The sequence below is a fragment of the Salvelinus fontinalis genome, chromosome 8 (assembly GCF_029448725.1).
Source record: "Salvelinus fontinalis isolate EN_2023a chromosome 8, ASM2944872v1, whole genome shotgun sequence".
Lineage (NCBI taxonomy): Eukaryota > Metazoa > Chordata > Actinopteri > Salmoniformes > Salmonidae > Salvelinus > Salvelinus fontinalis.
In genome coordinates, this window is record NC_074672.1 from 12,010,178 (window position 1) to 12,030,963 (window position 20,786).

General features: G+C 44.2%; 1 protein-coding gene across 5 annotated transcripts in view; it reads left to right on the top strand.

The window, feature by feature from the left end:
• LOC129860566 (formin-like protein 3) overlaps positions 1 to 20,786 on the top strand; it is a 59,345-nt gene that overhangs the window by 23,435 nt on the left and 15,124 nt on the right. For 4 of the 5 annotated variants that reach the window (XM_055931081.1, XM_055931084.1, XM_055931083.1 and 1 more), the window contains exons 2-10: positions 9,846 to 9,929; positions 10,174 to 10,331; positions 12,528 to 12,611; positions 13,145 to 13,291; positions 16,408 to 16,516; positions 16,803 to 16,879; positions 17,719 to 17,812; positions 19,991 to 20,176; positions 20,449 to 20,598. In XM_055931081.1, coding sequence (XP_055787056.1) covers positions 9,846 to 9,929; positions 10,174 to 10,331; positions 12,528 to 12,611; positions 13,145 to 13,291; positions 16,408 to 16,516; positions 16,803 to 16,879; positions 17,719 to 17,812; positions 19,991 to 20,176; positions 20,449 to 20,598 — 1,089 coding nt within the window. The remainder of the gene's footprint in view (positions 1 to 9,845; positions 9,930 to 10,173; positions 10,332 to 12,527; positions 12,612 to 13,144; positions 13,292 to 16,407; positions 16,517 to 16,802; positions 16,880 to 17,718; positions 17,813 to 19,990; positions 20,177 to 20,448; positions 20,599 to 20,786) is intronic. The other variant, XM_055931085.1, reaches the window with a different exon arrangement.

Sequence of the window (20,786 nt, forward strand, 5' to 3'; positions counted from 1 at the left end):
GAACCAGTGGTGTCGTTTGACTTAGCAAACGAGGATCGGATGTCGTCGACCTTCTTTTCAAAATGGTTGACGAAGTCATCAGCAGAGAGGGAGGAGGGGGGAGGAGGGGCAGGAGGATTCAGGAGGGAGGAGAAGGTGGCAAAGAGCTTCCTAGGGTTAGAATTTAGAGTGGTAGAAATTGGCTTTAGCAGCAGAGACAGAAGAGGAGAATGTAGAGAGGAGGGAGTGAAAGGATGCCAGGTCCACAGGGAGGCGAGTTTTCCTCCATTTCCGCTCGGCTGCCCGGAGCCCTGTTCTGTGAGCTCGCAATGAGTCATCGAGCCACGGAGCAGGAGGGGAGGACCGAGCCGGCCTGGAGGATAGGGGACATAGAGAGTCAAAGGATGCAGAAAGGGAGGAGAGGAGGGTTGAGGAGGCAGAATCAGGAGATAGGTTGGAGAAGGTTTGAGCAGAGGGAAGAGATGATAGGATGGAAGAGGAGAGAGTAGCGGGGGAGAGAGAGCGAAGGTTGGGACGGCGCGATACCATCCGAGTAGGGGCAGTGTGGGAAGTGTTGGATGAGAGCGAGAGGGAAAAGGATACAAGGTAGTGGTCGGAGACTTGGAGGGGAGTTGCAATGAGATTAGTGGAAGAACAGCATCTAGTAAAGATGAGGTCAAGCGTATTGCCTGCCTTGTGAGTAGGGGGGGAAGGTGAGAGGGTGAGGTCAAAAGAGGAGAGGAGTGGAAAGAAGGAGGCAGAGAGGAATGAGTCAAAGGTAGACGTGGGGAGGTTAAAGTCACCCAGAACTGTGAGAGGTGAGCCATCCTCAGGAAAGGAACTTATCATACTTATACATATCATAATACCTTGACTTTGTTGTCCTTAAGCCATTTTGCCACAACTTTGAAAGTATGCTTGGGGTCATTGTCCATTTGGAAGACCCATTTGCGACCAAGCCTTAACTTCCTGTCTGATGTCTTGAGATGTTGCTTCAATATATCCACATAAATTTCCTCCCTCATGATGCCATCTATTTTGTGAAGTGCACCAGTCCCTCCTGCAGCAAAGCATCCCCACAACATGATGCTGTCACCCCCGTGCTTCACGGTTGGGATGGTGTTCTTCGGCTTGCAAGCTTCCCCCTTTTTCCTCCAAACATAACGATGGTCATTATGGCCAAACAGTTCTATTTTTGTTTCATCAGACCAGAGGACATTTCTCCAAAAAGTATGATCTTTGTCCCACTGTGCAGTTGCAGAACGTAGTCTGGCTTTTTTATGGCGGTTTTGGAGCAGTGACTTCTTTCTTGCTGAGCGGCCTTTCAGGTTATGTCGATATAGGACTCGTTTTACTGTGGATATAGATACTTTTGTACCTGTTTCCTCCAGCATCTTCACAAGATTCTTTGCTGTTGTTCTGGGATTGATTTGCACTTTTCGCACCAAAGTACGTTCATCTCTAGGAGACAGAATGCGTCTCCTTTCTGAGCGGTATGACGGCTGCGTCGTCCCATGGTGTTTATACTTGGTACTATTGTTTGTACAGATGAACGTGGTGCCTGCAGGTGTTTGTAAATTGCTCCCAAGGATGAACCAGACTTGTGGAGGTCAACAATTTTTTTTCTGAGGTCTTGGCTGATTTCTTTTGATTTTCCGATGATGTCAAGCAAAGCACTGAGTTTGAAGGTAGGCCTTGGAATACATCCACAGGTACACCTCCAATTGACTCAAATGATGTCAATTAGTCTATCAGAAGCTTCTAAAGCCATTACATAATTTTCTGGAATTTTCCAAGCTGTTTAAAGGCACAGTCAATTTAGTGTATGTAAACGTCTGACCCACTGGAATTGTGTTACTGGGAGATATAAGTGAAATAATCTGTCTGTAAACAATTGTTGGAAAAATGACTTGTGTCATGCACAAAGTAGATGTCCTAACCGACTTGTCAAAACTATAGTTTGTTAACAAGTAATTTGTGGAGTGGTTGAAATACAAGTTAATGACTCCAACCTAAGTGTAACTTCCGACTTCAACTGTATATATACTGTATATATGTCTGCTTAGCCAGTACTTAATGAGAGCGTTCAGTAAAACTCCCAGATTTACATGGATTTAGCTCAAACATGGAGCACATTATTGGGCTTGTTTGTGTTTAACCTGCCTAGGATGAGGGTGCCGCTAGCGGCACTCCCCCCCCACCCCCACTGAAAAGGCAGAGCCGCGAAATTCAAAATAAATATTTTTTTTAAATATTTAACTTTCACACATTAAAGTCCAATACAGCTAATGAAAGACACAGATCTTGTGAATCCAGCCAACATGTCCGATTTTTAAAATGTTTTACAGGGAAGACACAATATGTAAAGATGTAAATCTATTACCTAAAAACACATTAGCATAATCCACCATCTTTTATTTGTCCACCAACACCAGTAGCTATCACCAATTCGGCTAAACTAAGATATTTATAGCCCCTAACCAAGAAAAAAACTCATCAGCTGACAGTCTGATAACATATTTATGGTATGGGATAGGTTTTGTTAGAAAAATGTGCATATTTCAGGTAGATGGCATAGGTTACAATTGCACCCACCGTCACAAATGGACTAGAATAACTACATAGAGCAACGTGTTTACCTACTTACTAATCATCAAACATTTCGTAAAAATACACAGCATACACTAATCGAAAGACACAGATCCTGTGAATACAGACAATATTTCAGATTTTCTAAGTGTCTTACAGCGAAAACCCAATAAATCGTTATATTAGCATAGCACATAGCACATAGCAGCCCAGCATTGATTCTAGCCAAAGTGAGCGATAACGTCAACATCGCCAAAATATATTATTTTTTTCACTAACCTTCTCAGAATTCTTCAGATGACACCCCTGTAACATCACATTACAACATACATATACAGTTTGTTCGAAAATGTGCATATTTAGCCACCAAAATCATGGTTAGACAATGTGAAATGTAGCCCAGCTGGTGAGAAAATGTCCGTGCGCCATATTAGACAGTGATCTACTCTTATACATAAATACTCATAAACGTGACTAAAAAATATAGGGTGGACAGGGATTGATAGACAATTTAATTCTTAATACAATCTCGGAATTACATTTTTTAAATTATCCTTACTTTTCAATACAGTTTGCGCCAAGCGAAGCTACGTCAAAAAACATGGCGTCCTAAGCCACTAACATTTTTCGACAGAAACACGATTTATCATAATAAAAATGTCCTACTTTGAGCTGTTCTTCCATCAGTATCTTGGGCAAAGGATCCTTTCTTGGGTCTAATCGTCTTTTGGTGGAAAGCTGTCCTCTTGCCATGTGGAAATGCCAACTGCGTTCGGGATGAACTGGAAGCGTGCCCAGCGATTCACAGCGTTTCAGAAATAAATGTCCCAAAATCGCACTAAACGGATATAAATTGCTATAAAACGCTTTAAATTAACTACCTTATGATGTTTTTAACTCCTATAACGAGTCTTAACATGACCGGAGAAAGATTACTCCCAACACTAATGCTTGGAACAGGTGCGGGTCGGTGTCCTCCACGCGCATAACGCAGCTCCAAAAGACTTACTAGCTACAGGGTTTTTTAATTTATAGTGCCTGTGAACGCGCAATCGACCCCATTCAAATTGTCATCACGTAAAGGCATCCAGGGGAAGACGTAAGCAGTGTCCGTATACTCATAGCAATAACAGTGGCCTTTTAACTGACTCCAGATCAGGGGCCAACATTTCTGAAATCTGACTCCATGTCAGGGAAATTGCTGTAGAATGGGTTCTGTTCCACTTAGAGACAAAATTTCAACTCCTATAGAAACTATAGACTGTTTTCTATCCAATAATAATAATAATATGCATATTGTAAGATCAAGAATTTTGTGGGAAGCCGTTTCAAAAATTACACGATTAGCATAAATAGTGACAACAGCGCCCCCAGCCTCAACAGGTTAAGAATATACTACAGAGATCTTGGTGAAATAAACTGATGTCTGATATCTGGACACAAACCAGCAACACAATCAAACCGAGTTTGGGAAACCCTGCTGTAGGGAATAGGGTGCCATTTGGGATGTAGCCTATGAGTAATGGACCTAATTTGGTTCAGTGCAGTATATCTGTCCTTTGTTATCTCTGTAGGTGTTGAATCTGTGGGAAAGTAGCTTGAGAAATGTCCTGTTGGTCCGCCGTGTTTTTCTCAGTAGTTTATTTGGGAGCTTCTGGCTGCTTTAAGGCCCTACGATAGACATCCTGTCCTACGGGCTGCTCTGGCTTAGACAAGGCTACTAGTCTGGCTGCTTTAAGGCCCTACTATAGACATCCTGTCCTACGGGCTGCTCTGGCTCAGACAAGGCTACTAGTCTGGCTGCTTTAAGGCCCTACGATAGACATCCTGTCCTACGGGCTGCTCTGGCTCAGACAAGGCTACTAGTCTGACTGCTTTAAGGCCCTACGATAGACATCCTGTCCTACGGGCTGCTCTGGCTCAGACAAGGCTACTAGTGTGGCTGCTTTAAGGCCCAACGATAGACATCCTGTCCTACGGGCTGCTCTGGCTCAGACAAGGCTACTAGTCTGGCTGCTTTAAGGCCCTACGATAGACATCCTGTCCTACGGGCTGCTCTGGATCAGACAAGGCTACTAGTCTGGCTGCTTTGAGGCCCTACGATAGACATCCTGTCCTACGGGCTGCTCTGGCTCAGACAAGGCTACTAGTCTGGCTGCTTTGAGGCCCTACGATAGACATCCTGTCCTACGGGCTGCTCTGGCTCAGACAAGGCTACTAGTCTGGCTGCTTTGAGGCCCTACGATAGACATCCTGTCCTACGGGATGCTCTGGCTCAGACAAGGCTACTAGTCTGACTGCTTTGCAGGTCCTAAACTGAACTAGAGGATACGTGGAAATCAGTGAGGCAGACTCAGTAAGAGAACTGGCTGGAGTAACAGGGCACATGAAGTTCCCTGTTGATTATGACGTCCGAGCTGAGTCTCTGTGGTGCTGAGCTGGGACTGTTCTCTCTCTTTCTCAAGCTGATCATTAGTCAGATACTGCTGGTGATAATACAACTTTAAGAGAATAAAGGCCTGTTCACAGATCTGTTTTGCTAGCCTGCCAACTCCTATGGTCACCAGGCTATGAGATTAAAGGTTGGATGTGTATATTTGTACAGTTTTTGTGTTGTTACCAGGCTCAGGCCCTGTGTGTGCCTTGTTTGATCAACGGGGAAACATATTGGTCCTGCCCACTGGCTATTGTCCTGCAATATGCTATTGGGAAAAAAATAGCTCAAATGTCAAAGGATGAGAATGGCATTGACTTCACAGAATCAACACAAAGCTGTGTATTCACTCCTTTGTCAGGCCGATCAATCTCAGGTCAAACAAGACAGACCTTTGCTGGGTTTGCTAGTGGGCAGCGTGAAACTATGACAAGCACCACATTTTTGGAGTTTTCTTTCTGCATCACTGTATTTTTCCTCATTCCAAAACTATCAGGAGAGGTGCTAACTCTGTTGGAATAGTATTCTTTTGCGAATCTAAAAAAAAAGTCCTACTTTAATACTTTTCTTAGCTTCTTCTTGTAAACACAGGATGTAGAAAGTAAAATGAAGTTAGCTAAATTGGGTTATGTTGCTCCAATTACCCAAATCTAGCTCGAGGCAACCACTCCGTATCAGTGTGTGTGTGTTGCAGTCAGGGGGCCTGGAGAAACAGTAGAGACACTCCTAGTCTTCCTCTAGTCTGTCATGCTTTTAAAGCAACATTATAAACTTGGTGGTTCGAGCCCTGAATGCTGATTGGCTGAAAGCCGTGGTATATTAGACCATATAGTACGGGTATGACAAAAACATACGTTTTACTGTTCTAATTATATTGGTAACCAGTTTATAAGGCACCTCTGGGGTTTGTGGTATTTGGCCAATATACCACGGCTAAGGGCTGCATCCAGGCACTCCGCGTTGCATCGTGCATGGGAATAGTCCTTAGCCGTGGTATATTGGCAATACACCACACCCCCACGAGCCTTACTGCTTAATTTTACAGCTGCACACACACATATACATGTACCTGTATGTACAGTACACACATACAGAGCTGTGTGTGTTCTACCCAGTTTTAACCATTAGAGGAGAAACAAACCTGAACATAAACCTGAACATCGAGCGGTTTGGTGGGTTTTCATGTTAGAGATCATGGCGCCGCCATCAGGAACAGGAACGAGTAGATAAGTAGCCTAATATCTTTTGTTTTTCTTTGTAAAAAGGTTCATGTTTGGATAATAAAAACATATTCATATGACACAATGAACAAACGTTATGCCCCGCCCCCTTGCTTTAAATATTCTACTGTGCCATGTTCTTTACCAGAAAGCTGACAGAGATTTTCATGTTGTTATTCAGGGAACACATTTTGCTCTTTAGGATTTAAACTAATAACTACAATACAGGAAGCTATCTCTCTTTCTCTCTGAGGAGACTGAGTCTCTCTGAGTCTCTCTCTCTTTTTAGGGCTAGTGCAGAGTAGGCTGTGTGTACTACATAATTAAATTAGGAGAGTAGTGAACCCTGCTCTGTGCCTGTATTGTGCCCGGAGGTTCTTCCTTAATCTGCACGGCTAGTTGAGGCTGAGCGTGGCAGGAAAACAAAGAGGAATAGGTTCTGGGCTGACGCTAGCCTGATCCCAGATCTGGAGTTGGCAAGACAGCATAAACAGACCTGGGACTAGGCTTGGCTGTGGCAGATCCTGGATCAGATGTGAGGTTGTTTGATCGATCTTAACGTCATCGCATGTAGGTTCATTATCACTGGGTTGTTTGCATTGGAGCCGGACTTATTTCACATGATGAACTGTACTGGGAACTGTGGTAGTGACACCCACTCAGCAAACATTCATAGTTCTCTCATCCTAACAGGATTAACAATGAAGAAATACAGACTATTTACGTTGACAGAGTGTCTGTCTGGATCCGCCAATGAAGCCCATAAATACTGTTTAGACCACTCAATCCTACTGTATCTTTCCCCCCCAAGAAGCTGACAGACGCCGTATACAACGTTATTGTACTGAACTGGTGGTAAACCACAAGTGTCATCAGCTTTATTTGTTACTGTCTGAGATTCTGAAATATTTCAAGTTTTAAAGTATTGTTGGATATCAAACTTTGTGGTCAGTTGTCCCATCCTGTTTCTGACATTTGGAATGAATGAGATGGAGCTCACACGGCGACAGCCCTCCGAGGGGGAGAGGGAGAAATAAAGAGAGAGAAGGAGAGAGAGAGAGGAGAAATAAAGAGAGAAGGAGAGAGAGAGGAGAAATAAAGAGAGAAGGAGAGAGAGAGAGGAGAAAAACAGAAGGAGAGGGAGAGAGAGAGAGGAGAAATAAAGAGAGAAGGAGAGAGAGAGGAGAAATAAAGAGAGAAGGAGAGAGAGAGAGGAGAAATAAAGAGAGAAGGAGAGAGAGAGGAGAAAAACAGAAGGAGAGGGAGAGCGAGAGAGAGAGGAGAAAGAGAAGAAAGGGAGAGACTGTGGAGAGACTGTGGTAGGTAACATTCTCCCCCCAAGAGAGAAGGGAAGGAAAGGAAAGCGGGAGTGAGAGAATTTAGAGCAAATTTGTACCGTTATGAACAGGACACATTCCTTGTGTAATTCTGGACATCTGGAATGCTCGTGTTTTTTTCGGAGCGGTGTAGGTTTTGGTCCTATCTAGTGGACTACTTTTGACCAGAGCCAATGGGTAGCGCACTAAATAGGGAATAGGGTGCCATTTGGAAGGCAATGTTTTGTCAAAGAAGCCTAATGTAACAGATTCTCACTGATCACTCCACTTCAGTCCTTCAGGTCTGAGAACCCTACAGTAGTTCTTCTCAGAGACTTTTTCTGTGAGTCAAATGATTGTTCATTTTTAGAGGCTTTCAGATAGATTCTTTCCCCCCTCAGGCAGGCAGCTTTGGATTCTTTTATTTGTCATTTATTTTCAGAAAGTTTAACGAGTACTCTGTAGACGTTCAAAGGATCAGTGATTATAGTTGCCGTTTCTGTCAGTGTTTTTTTAAACAAAGCCGGCAAATGTAGAGTAAAGTTGAGTCGCTATGTGATTTCTGCTTCAGATCGTGTGTTTAGGAGCAGCGTCTTATCGAAGTCTGACTCCCAGCACACATCTGAGTCAATGACACCCTCAGCAGTAGCCTGGAAATCCAGTCTGTACGCTGCTCCATTTGTTCCGTCAGGATTTCCAGGCTACTTCAGCAATACTGCACAGAAAAGAAGCAATGTACCACAGTCCTCATCCAGCCCCTCAGACAACCAGTCCAACATGACTCATGCTGCACACGTATTGCTGATGGAAAGATCCAATCACCCCCACTGCATTGTGGGAAATAAATACAAATAACACTTTATATGTGATATTCCACCGCTATGAATCATTGTAGGGATAGGAATAGCATTAGGAAGTCCATGGGGGCATGATACTACACCACATGCTGGCACTATTGATATAATGGTTTTTGGTTCATTGGTACATTTCATCTTGTATACTTACAAGATGGTTGAATGGTTTACATCCTATCTCCTAGCCTCCTTCTCAACCACATTGGAAGTCTCTCACCTCAGACTTTCTTTCAAGGAGGCGGCGAGGAGTAAGGAAAGATGAACGAGGAAAGATGAATTGAGAAAGAGCCTGTGTGTGCTAGGAGGTGAGGCCAGGGGTAAGTTGTAGCGGAGGGTCACAGGTCAAGCTGACAGGCAGTTTGTGGTGTGTGTGTCTGTGTGTGTATGTATTGGTGTGTGTGCATATGTGTGGTTTGGCTGTGGGGCTCTGTCTATGAGGGATGTAAAATGAGGGGCCCTGAGTCTGAGCCGGACTGAGAAAACAGATCAAAACCTTCATGGTCTCTTCAAAGAGAAATGCTGAGGCGATCAGTTACACATGACCGGGTGGCGAGGAGAGGAGCTAGCTGTAACTAACAGCCTCGTATTGTTGCACTTCCTGGTGTTGAAGAGATTTCAGAGTTGACCACTGACCTCTGTTTATGGTCTCATGACTCATGGTAGGAAGTCTTTACCCAGAGGCAGAGGCCCATGTCATAGAACGAACACACACACGCACACGCGCCTGTGTTATACTGTATGGCGCGTGTGTTAACGCTCACGACGGTGGAGTAGAGACATAAAATGGGATAGTTGTCAAACAACAAATTAGCGCAATCATGCTAAATGTCTTAATTTGAGCCTCAGCAGTAAAACATTTGGCCGTCGCCTGTGGGCTGTTCTCCTCTCTCATGTTGTGTGGTGTTAAGTGTTTTTATGGCTGGATAAGTGATAGCAATAAGATAGTAAGTAGCAAGTAATAATAGCCATTTCCTTTCTGTTTTAGAGAGAGGCTGTAGCTACTAGCTAGCCGGTGGTTAAAAAGTGCAGTGTAGTCACTACTGAAAGATTCAGACGCTTATTACGACCAACCGCAGAGAACGGGTGCTTCCCAAATGGAACCCTATTCCCTATTTAGTGCACTACTTTTGGGGCTCTGTCAAAAGTAGTGCGCTAAATAGGGAATAGGGTGCCTTTTGGGGTGCAGAGGAGGGTTTTGGATGAGCTCATGCAACAGGATGCTACAAGTCAAGACAGGAAGTGAAGTCATAGGCCTCATAAAAAGACTAAATTGGCCTCTAAAAACACAACATACTGACGCATGATCATCAGCCCTGAAACTGCCATGAAATGATCAATTATGATGAAACGATTAATTATAATGAAATGATTAATGAGTGATTCAACAAAGATGTGTGCTCTGAAATTTGCACTGGGGTGTGTCTGATGAAATCTTGTCTGTCTTGTGTTTCAGAATTCCATGAACCTTCCTCCCGACAAAGCCAGACTCCTCAGACAGTATGATAATGACAAGAAATGGGACCTCATCTGTGACCAGGTAAACTCCTTTAAATGCGACAACACATGTAGGCTACTACAAGTGAACAATCCCACAGCTACACCTCTACAAACCTACACATCTAGTCTGTTCGAACACCAATAGCTGTGAAGCAATGTTGATAGATTAGATAGAAAGAAACATTTTGTTGCAGTATAGGTTTAGTCTTTTCTCCATAATGGTTGGAACCCTATTACGTTACACTGCTCACTCTGTCCACCCTCTTCCCCGTGTGTTCTATTAGGAACGGTTTCAAGTGAAGAATCCTCCTCACACCTACATCTCCAAGCTACGAGGCTACTTAGACCCAGGTGTCACACGCAAGAAGTTCCGAAGGCGGGTCCAGGAATCCACTAAAGTTCTGAGGGAACTGGAGATCTCGTTGAGGACCAATCACATAGGGTGATGATCTATTCTCATCCCTCCCCTCCTCTCTTCTGTCAACCAATGAGAGTCAGAGTACTGGAAATCCCCAATATTACTGTTCCTTCTCAGATGACGTTTACAAGAATTGATGTGTCTTCTACGAATACCACACTGTAACGTTACCCCTGGGGCGGGGCACAGCTACAAGAATAATGGCTACTATGGAAGTGAAAGGCCGGTGGGAAATCAACTCCCTTATTATTTTCCCCTACAACAACCAATTCCATTATCTCCCCTTTAAGAATGACCCTTTTTTCCCCTTTAAGAGAGAAAGGGCCTTTCTGTGCTCTTCCTCTTTCGCTTCCTGTCCTAGGGAGCAACAGCTTGTTTTCCTGATGCCCAGATCATTCCTATTGTTCTGTCCTGCCACCCTCCCCAGCCTGCTTTACTTCATAGTGGAGTCTTCCTCTTCACAATGCCCAGATGGTAGTCATTGTACTGTAATGCTAGGAAAGGAATGGTCCACTGCACCATAACATAGCACTGAGCAGGAAGCTTAGTTGTGTACGCCAGAGGGACAGTAAGCATGGCATACCAACGATGAACCCTGAGGAAACAAACAAACAAACAAATATGCACACACACACAGAATTTGGTCAAACCTCTATTCAGCCCTTCCTTCCTCACTATCATCCTCAAATGTCTCCTTGATGTCACACAGATACTTACTGTAACTCTGACGGAAGTGCGTCAGAGATGTCCCCCGCCCTTTAAATCCAACTCAAATATACTCTCGTATTAAAAAGAGTTCTTTGTGATTTTTCATTGTATTCAGGGCATACCTCCAATAATAACTCCTATAATAGTCTGTGTTCTAATGTCTTTCCCAGAAAGACACACAGGCAGGAAAAGACAGAGGCTATTTTGAGACGGAGGCTTTGGTTTGGTTGGTGAATTCAGTGGAACAGAGCCCTGTTTATTGTGTCCGAATCCTGGCCCTCGACGACATGTTATTCCTCAGATTGCCAAGACAATCTGAAATAGCATCTGGTTGGACAGGAAAAGAAGGGGGAGAGAGAGAGGGGGGGGGGGGGCTGGTAGACAGGAAACTGATGATCAGGCGCGCCTCCCCCTCCTCCCTTTTTCTACTCCCCCCGCCCCAATCTCAATGCTTCTCACTATTTCCTCTCTTTCTCTGCTCACCTCTCTCTTCCTCACACACGGGCCTCTCTCCCGCCTTTCTGCCTTACCCTTGGCTATCCAGAGTCTTGTGTTACCAAACAGTCTCCTGCCCCAGTAACCTCCCTAAACAGCATATTGGGGATATTTTGTAACCTTTGGAACCTTTACACCAATTCCACTCCCGTGCATTTTACTACGGGGGAAGCAGGGGTTTTGGGACTAAGGGGGAAAGGAAGACTGAGGGCTTGATTGTTCAATCCGTATCGCTGATGTTCAGCGCTATAGCGAGAATGAAATTGAAAGGCAATGTTCCTGCGTTTGCGGAGACCGCATTCACTCTAAACGTTGCATATGCCGGCTCAATCGGAAATGACCTTTCAATTGAAATCGCGCTGTGGCGCGGAACTTCAGCGATACGGATTGAATCGAGCCCTAAATACTATGACTGTCAGGGACTCGAACTTGAGTCCAGTCTTCACTCTCTCTTAGCCATACCATATGCCTTCCACATTCTTTCTCTCATCGCAATGGGAATTCATTTGTTTGGACTTTCCCCCCTCCAGAGAACTAGAGTTAAATAGAGAGGAAATCTGAAGCCTTGCTCACTCGCGTTTACTTTCCGTTGCTGCCTTGCCAAGTCTTTTCTCTCTCTATCAGGGGTGTAGTGGGGGTGTAGGGGACCCCATTCTGAGCAGACTTTAGTCTACAAGATGTAGACTCAAATATGTTGGCTTTTGCAGCTCTTAGGAATGTGTGTGTTCAGGTTTCAGTCTGCCCCTTTCCTTGTCTCTCTCTCCTGCCTCTCTGTACCTCTGACTATTAGGGCTATTATCATTTTCCATGCATCATAACATGGGGCCAGGAGTTTTTCCTGAACATGTGAACTCACCAGGAAAAACTATGGAGTAATGCCCAGAGTTTTTCCTTGTTCAGGTCATGTGGGGGAAAAGTCCTGGCCCTACCTAGGGATGATCCGTGACTAGCAGATAAGGGTGTTAGGCCTTGAATACTCTGCCCTGCTAACCCCTCTCTGTGTCCCATGTCACCCAGGTGGGTCCGGGAGTTCCTCAATGATGAAAACAGAGGTCTGGATATCCTGGTGGAGTACCTCTCCTTTGCACAGTGTGCTGTCATGTGAGTACACACGCCCTAAGCTTAGCACATCTCTTCAGAAGAGACTAGAGGTAGTTCGCTACCCAACCAGATTGGTACTGGATCCGAGAAGTGTTGATCCCAACAGATAGGAGCTAAGGTCACACTGTCTGTGAAAAGGGGCAACAGCAAACTGGATGGATTCCTTATAGCATTGTGTTCCTTTGAATGTGCCTGAATGTGCTTGTATGCCCCATATGCTGCGTACTTGGCAGACTGAATGAGTGGTTGGACTTGATTGGGAACCATGTGTCTGTGCTGTTATATCGCCATGCTGGCACATCATGGGCCTGAATGGGAATGACTGAGCCTGTCAACTCTGTGTTGCACTAAGCTTGACTGTGCAGCCTTTTACTGTGCAGTTCTTCTGTATAACATAACCTTTGACCTTTTACCGAGCTGCATTCCTAACCTAATCTACCTCGACCTCTGTCTGTCCATCATCTGTATGTCTATCCATCTGTCTACCCGTCTGTCCATCCGTCCGTCGGCCTATCTGTCTGTCCGTGGCCCAGGTTGAATTTTGAGGGTCTGGATAATGGGGAGGAGGGCTCCCTGGACAAGGCTACTTCCTGGAGTAGGTCTATAGAGGATCTACACCAGAGTGGCGCTCAGCCTTTCTGCAACACGCTGGTCCGCTCGGCGCGCCAGTCTGTGCTCCGGTACGTATCATCTGCTACCGCGTTGCTGCTGCTGTCGCTGCTGTAACTGTGCCTCGCTCATCTAACCCCCTGGCCCTGACGTATGTTAGCATGTTAGCATGTCAGGTAGCAATACAAACATATGTTAGCATGTCAGCCAGTTGTTTGCTATGACGATGATGCCATGATGTAGAGCGGTCTGGGTCTGGAGAGGATGTGAAAGGAGTGATGAATGATTCGTCACTCCCGACCTCACTGCAGGGGTTTGTGGGTTAAACGATCTGCAAGGACAGGGACAGAGACAGAGAGGTGATTTCTGACCCCTGCACTGTGCGTTTCCTTACATGTTTGATGGTCTTCCTCGTTCCAGGTGTGTTCCACTGTCCTGTCCTGTCTAGCTCCAGGTGGGCCTCCTGCCCTGTGATTCTCCGTCTAGTGAGCTTTTCACACACAGAGAGAGGAGAAAAAATAGGGTGTGATAGGAATAAGAAATATATAAATGTACCACGAAACATAAACCTGAATCATTTTGAGTTTAGAATATTTTTATTCAGGCTCTCCCTGCGTCAGAGCCTGGACTTGAACCCAGAATCTCTAGTGGCACAGCTAGCACTGTGATGCAGTGCCTTAGACCACTGCGCCACTAGAGATTCTGGGTTCGAGTCCAGGCTCTGACGCAGACCAGCGTTGTCCGGGTTAGGCTGGTAGGCTGGTTCCACTAGCGACTTCTGCCAACGCATTGCACGCGGACACGGTCGCCAGGTGTACGGTGTTTCCTCTGACACATTGGTGCAGCTGGCTTCCGGGTTAAGTGGGCATTGTTGCTTGGTTGGGTTGGGTTGTGTTTTGGAGGACGCGAGGCTGTTGAACTTCCTCTCTCCCAAGTCCGTACTGGAGTTGCAGCAATGAGACAAGACTGTAACTACCAATTGGATACCATGAAATTGTTGAGAAAAAGGGGTATACAATTTTTAAATAATATATATATATATTTTTTGTCAACAGACAAAAATTGACATGTCTGTAGAATGTCTGTAGAATGTAAAAATGTACATTCCTGTATTAAACCATGTCTGTTGGTTTACTACGGGAAGAAATGCTTGAGAAACTTATGATTCAGTTTTCAAAAAAGACAAAAAGGTAAGACAAGCAGAAAACACAGACACATGAAAAAGAGAGAGAGCTTGGAGGATGTGGAGGAGAGACTGTTCTGTAACAAGCAGACCTCAGTCTGGGGACAAACGGATGTCATGCAAGAAACCAACGGCTTCACCTCGTCCCAGAATGCATCATTCTGTAACCACATGGGCCTTCTCTGGTCTCTTTCCCCGCCTGATCTCTCTTTGACACACTTTAAGCTAGGGGCATGGAACACAAACCCTGCAGTCACATGAATGTCAGATACTGTACAGCGTTTCGTTTCTTGCTGTCATAAATCAAGATGACACAAAAAAGCACACAATATGAACACACAATGAAGATAGGCTCTGATTATTTAGATCAGCCAAGTGAAGTGGAATCAAAAGCTGTTAAGAATGAAGTGGACTCACAAGTTGTTTTTGTTGTATGATAAACATTGAATAAAAATATGTACAATGGGAAGAAAAGTATGTGAACCCTTTAGAATTACCTGGATTTCTGCATAAATTGGTCATAAAATTGTATCTGATCTTCATCTAAGTCACAACAATAGACAAACACAGTCTGCTTAAACTAATAACACACAAACTATTATCATTTTTCACGTCTTTATTGAACATACCGTGTAAACATTCACAGTGCAGGGTGGGAAAACCCTTGGATTTAATAACAGGTTGACCCTCCATTGGAAGCAATAACCTCAACCAAACATTTTATGTAGTTGCGGATCAGACCTGCACAACGGTCAGGAGGAGTTTTGGACCATTCCTCTTTACAAAACTGTTTCAGTTCCACAATATTCTTGGGATGTCTGGTGTGAACTGCTTGAGGTCATGCGACAGCATCTCTATCGGGTTGAGGTCAGGACTGACTGGGCCACTCCAGAAGACGTTCTGTTGTTGATTTACTTCTGTCTTTTGGGTTGTTGTCCTGTTGCATCACCTAACTTCTGTTGAGCTTCAATTGGCAGACAGATAGCCTTACATTCTCCTGCAAAATGTCTTGATAAACTTGGGAATTCATTTTTCCGATGATAGCAAGCTGTCCAGGCCTTGAGGTAGCAAAGCAGCTCCAAACCATGATGCTCCCTCCACCATAGTTTACAGTTGGGATGAGGTTTTAATGTTGGTGTGCTGTGCCTTTCTCCAAACAACACAACTTTAGTTTCATCTGTCCACAGAATATTTAGCCAATAGTGCTGTGGAACATCCAAGTGCTCTTTTGCAAACTTCAGACGTGCTGCAATGTTTTTGGACAGCAGTGGCTTCTTCCGTGGTGTCCTCCCATGAACACCATTCTTGTTTAGTGTTTTACTTATCGTAAACTCGTCAGATGTTAACATGTTCCAGAGATTTCTGTAAGTATTTAGCTGACACTAGGATTCTTCTTAACCTCATTAAACATTCTGCTCTTGCAGTCATCTTTGCAGGACGGCCACTATTAGGGAGAGTAGCAACAGTGCTGAACTTTCTCCATTTATAGACAATTTGTCTTGCTGTGGACTGACTTTTAGAGATACTTTTGTAACCCTTTCCAGCTTTATGCAAGGCAACAATTCTTAATCTTAGATATTCTGAGATCTCTTTTGTTCAGGCATGGTTCACATCAGGCAATGCTTCTTGTGAATAGCAAACTCAAATTTTGTGAGTTTTTTTTTAATGGGGCAGGGCAGCTCTAACCAAAATCTCCAAACTAAATCTCATTGATTCGACTCCAGGTTAGCTGACTCCTGACTACAATTAGCTTTTGGAGAAGTCATTAGTCTAGAGGTTCACATACTTTTCCCAACCTACTGTGAATACATCATTTAAACATTCAATATAAACAAGAAAAATACAATAATTTGTGTGTTATTAGTTTAAGCAGACTGTGTTTGTCTATTGTTGTGACTTAGATGAAGATCAGATCAGATATTAGGTCAAATTTATGCAGAAATCCAAAGGGTTCACATACTTTTTCTTGCCACTGTAGTTGTTGACCTTTGCCCTCTGTTGCAGCTATGGCACAGCACCTAACAGCAAAACCATCAAGAACTCAAGACTCGTGAGCCAGAAGGACGACGTGCACGTTTGCATCATGTGCTTGCGAGCCATAATGAACTACCAGGTACTGACTGTGGATATCCACTATCAAAGCCACCCCCATGTTACCAATAATACACAGAGCAACCTAAAACACCTATTGTTCTCCCTAGTGGCATTAGGACAGAACGGTAAAGCATAAATGCAATTTTGTTTTTAAAGATGTCAAGAGTCTCTGTTGCAGATGTTTCCTGTACAAGCCACAGTAAAAGTGAATCTAGGCAGTGTTCCAGTTCTATGCACTGGCAGCATTCAGCCTCTTTTGCTTCTCTTTGACCACATCCTGTTCTATCGTTACCTTCTCTCTCCAGTATGGCTTCAACCTGGTCATGTCCCACGCACACGCAGTCAACGAAATTGCCCTGAGTCTGAACAATAAGAACTCACGGTAAGCAGATCTCAGGCTCTATTTAGAAGCTGTTACTACACACGTCCAGTAACTCTAGGTTGATTTTGATTCGAGGTGCAGGGTACAACAGTGTGCAGGTATCTATCACCAATTCAAGTTCAGGCCCTACCCCTGCCTCCACCACCTCTGCAGCTTGAGAGATTTAAGGGTGGGTCAGACAATAGAGGAACATTTGATGAGCCTGTTCATATGATATGCTCCTCATTCTCTAAGGGTGCTCCCATCGGCTTCTCTCTGATGTTGGGAATGAGAACCATACATCCAGCCTGGTAAAGGCATGGTTTGCCGTATATCCCAAATGGGGTCCTATTCCCTATTTAGTGCACTAATTTTGCGTAGGGCCCCGGTCAAAAGTAGTGCACTACGAAGGGAATAGGGAGCCATTGCGTAGAGACTAGGGTGCCATTTTGGATGAAGGCCTGTTATAGATGCAGTGTGTTAGAAGAATGTTTGGTATAGAGGGATTACAGTGTTAAAGCGTGGAGCTGATCACTTCATAATGACCTCCTTTTAGTAGAAGCGTGACAAGCCCCTCGCTTCGGCTCCTCTGTGGGTAATAAACCTCAAAGTATAGAATTATGGATTTCAGCTTTGCTATGTATTTATTTAGTGCTTTAGGTTATCAATTGATGACTACATTTTGCACCGGTGAAAAGAAGACGGCTAATATTTAACGAGTATAATATGAAATGCTGTTATAATAAAGTCATAGTGAGTTGGATTTGAACCACGTACAGGTCGAGCCATGGATTACCAGAGTCGTAATGCATTGTTATATAAACGTTGTGTCTATGAACATGCATATTCTGTCTTGACAGGACAAAAGCCCTGGTGCTGGAGCTGCTGGCTGCAGTGTGTCTGGTTAGAGGAGGCCATGAGATCATACTCTCTGCATTCGACAACTTCAAAGAGGTGAAGTATTACTTCAGTATAACCTCAGTATTAGGCTACTGTAGGCTGAATTCACCATTTTGTTTTTTCCAAATACTTGGAACGCTTGCACAATAAAACCAACAGAATAATCCCAAAAGTGCAAACCCTGCCCATCTGGCTCTTCAGGCAGGCTCAATGAAATGCTCAAAGTATCTGAAAGAAAATGAATACTATTTGAACCCTGGTAGGCCTGTTAGGCAAAGCCCAGAACCATTCTATGTCTGGGGCTATTAATCTCATTAAGCCACCAGATGTGAGGCAACCGTGATAAGGATCAATTTCCCAATGGGAGTGAGTGGATTACAAAGGTTTGCTTAGCCTCTCAGTTTCTAGCCTGTATAGTCGTCTTAACGCCGGAATCAGCCGATTACTGTGCGCAACCTGCAGAGCACCATAGAGCAATACTCCTACCAGCCACCCAGTCACAACAATGTGTGAACCAACCAACGACTCTGTGGTGGGATTTCAAAATGCAATCATAATGACAGCTGAGTGTTTACTGAAACGTTATAGCTGAGATGTTCCGCCACCAGGGCCTCCTCTGGTCAAAAGTAGTGCACTATATAGGGAATAGGATGCCATTTGGGATGCAGCTCTGGTTTATAGCCATATTTGTGCAGCAATTAAGTATAAATTACAAAACAACAACTCTAGGCTAAAGAATGCTGATATGGAATGAGGGGTTGGATTTTGTTCTGTATTTAAATCAGATGTTAAGTTGGGAAATCAGCCTGTTTGTTTTTCTTTGTCTCCTGTGTGTGTGTGTGTGTGTGTGTGTGTGTGTGTGTGTGTGTGTGTGTGTGTGTGTGTGTGTGTGTGTGTGTGTGTGTGTGTGTGTGTGTGTGTGTGTGTGTGTGTGTGTGTCTGGCGAGATCTCTATCCCGTTGCCTTATTTTTACTCTGTTCCCTTCTCAAGAATTCCAATAATTAGGAGGGCTTTTCATTGCAGATGGAGTGTGTTGACCTCTGCTTACACCCATAGCCTTGGCATGGGTCACGATCAGTGGAGGCTCCTCAGAGGAGGAAGTGGAGGACCGTCCTCCTCAGTGAATTTCATAAAAATAAAAATATTGAAACATTAAAAAGTTATCCTTTTTAGATAAAACTATACTAAATATATTCACGTCACCATATAAATGATTAAAACACACTGTTTTGCAATGAAGGTCTACAGTAGCCTCAACAGCACTCTGTAGGGTAGTACCATGGTGTAGCCGGAGGACAGCTAGCTTCCGTCCTCCTCTGGGTACACTGACGTCAATACGAAACCTAGGAGTCTCATGGTTCTCATCCCCTTCCATCGACTTACACAGTAATTATCACAACTTCCAGAGGACGTCCTCCAAACTATCAGAGCTCTTGCAGCATGAACTGACGTTGTCCACCCAATCAAAGGATCAGAGAATTAATCTAGTACTGAAATCATAAGCTACAGCCAGCTAGCACTGCAGTGTATGAAACGTGGTGAGTAGTTGAGTCAAAGAGAGAGAAAGACAACATTTTTACAGTTTGGAGCAAATTAATTTCTTAAAAAATTAAGGAGAAGATGGAGAGAGAGAGAGAGCGAGAGAGAAATGTATGAGGTGAGGGGGGCAAACTGATTGGTTGTATTTTTTTAAACTTTCACTTAGCTAGTAAATGCAGCTAGCTAGTTTAACCTACTCAAACACCCTGGCTCAAACAGAGGGATGCTATGTTAGCTAGCTGGCTATGGCTATCCAACACTGGAACTCTTCGAAGTCAAGATTTTCTTAATTTATTGCCACCAGGGCCAGCCGCTGTAACTGCTAAACTGCTTTCAGATTGTACACTGTACTACATGATTGTAGCAGGTTTACTAATGCGTTAGTTCTAGTAGTTTAAGTTGACTATGACGTGACAACGATGTAGGCTGTGTGAAGCGGTTAGCGGTCATGATATGAAGGTTTGGCTTGGAAAGGTTTTTTTGCCTGGTCACAGACAGATGATTTGTTGTGCACTGAAGTCCACAAGTGAAGGGTAAAAGTGAAAGGGGGAGAATGCGTAGATAGTTGTGAGAAGGAATTATATATACAACGAGCTAAGTGATCATGCTGTTTTTATGTGGCTGCTATGAAAGTGAAATGTTTGCGTGTGATCAGGGGTGTATTCATTCCCGATGTTCCTATTCCTTTTCAGGTGTGCAAGGAGAAGCATCGCTTTGAGAAGCTGATGGACTATTTCCATGTGGAGGATGGGAACATTGACTTCATGGTGGCCTGCATGCAGTTCATCAACATCATGGTCCACTCAGTAGAAGACATGAACTTCAGGGTTCACCTGCAGTACGAGTTCACTAAGCTGGGCCTAGATGACTACCTGGAGGCAAGGAGGATGCTATGAATACAATATAATAATCATGTATTAATTTGACCTGCCCCAACATCTCCTTCAGCATTCCTTGAATGACGTCTCCAAGGAGCCATATATACTGTAGGCTGTGTCTCATGCCTTTTGAGGCAGCATTTGAAGGCAGGGAGTAAAAAAAAAAAAAACGCCATTTTACATCATGTTCCCTTTTCCAAGATGCCTTAAAACGTTGCCTTCTACGGTACCTTCATAAATGTGAACCTGAACCTCCCCTTCTCTCCCTACAGAAATCCAAGTACACAGAGAGTGACAAGCTGTCAGTCCAGATTCAGGCCTACCTGGACAATGTGTTTGATGTGGGCGGCCTGCTGGAGGACGCAGAGACCAAGAACGTGGCTCTGGAGAAGGTGGAGGAACTGGAGGAACACCTGTCCCACGTAAGAACCCCAAGACTGACCAGACCACCCGCTAAGCCTCTGTGCAGGAGTGGAATGTTTTCAAATGGGTTATAGGTCAAATACACACATAGCGATGAGTCTTGCAGTTGTTATTAGCACGGAATTTTATAGAACATTTGTCCTTCTCCATACTGACGAATGTACATGAAAAGAGTTCTACGAAGTAC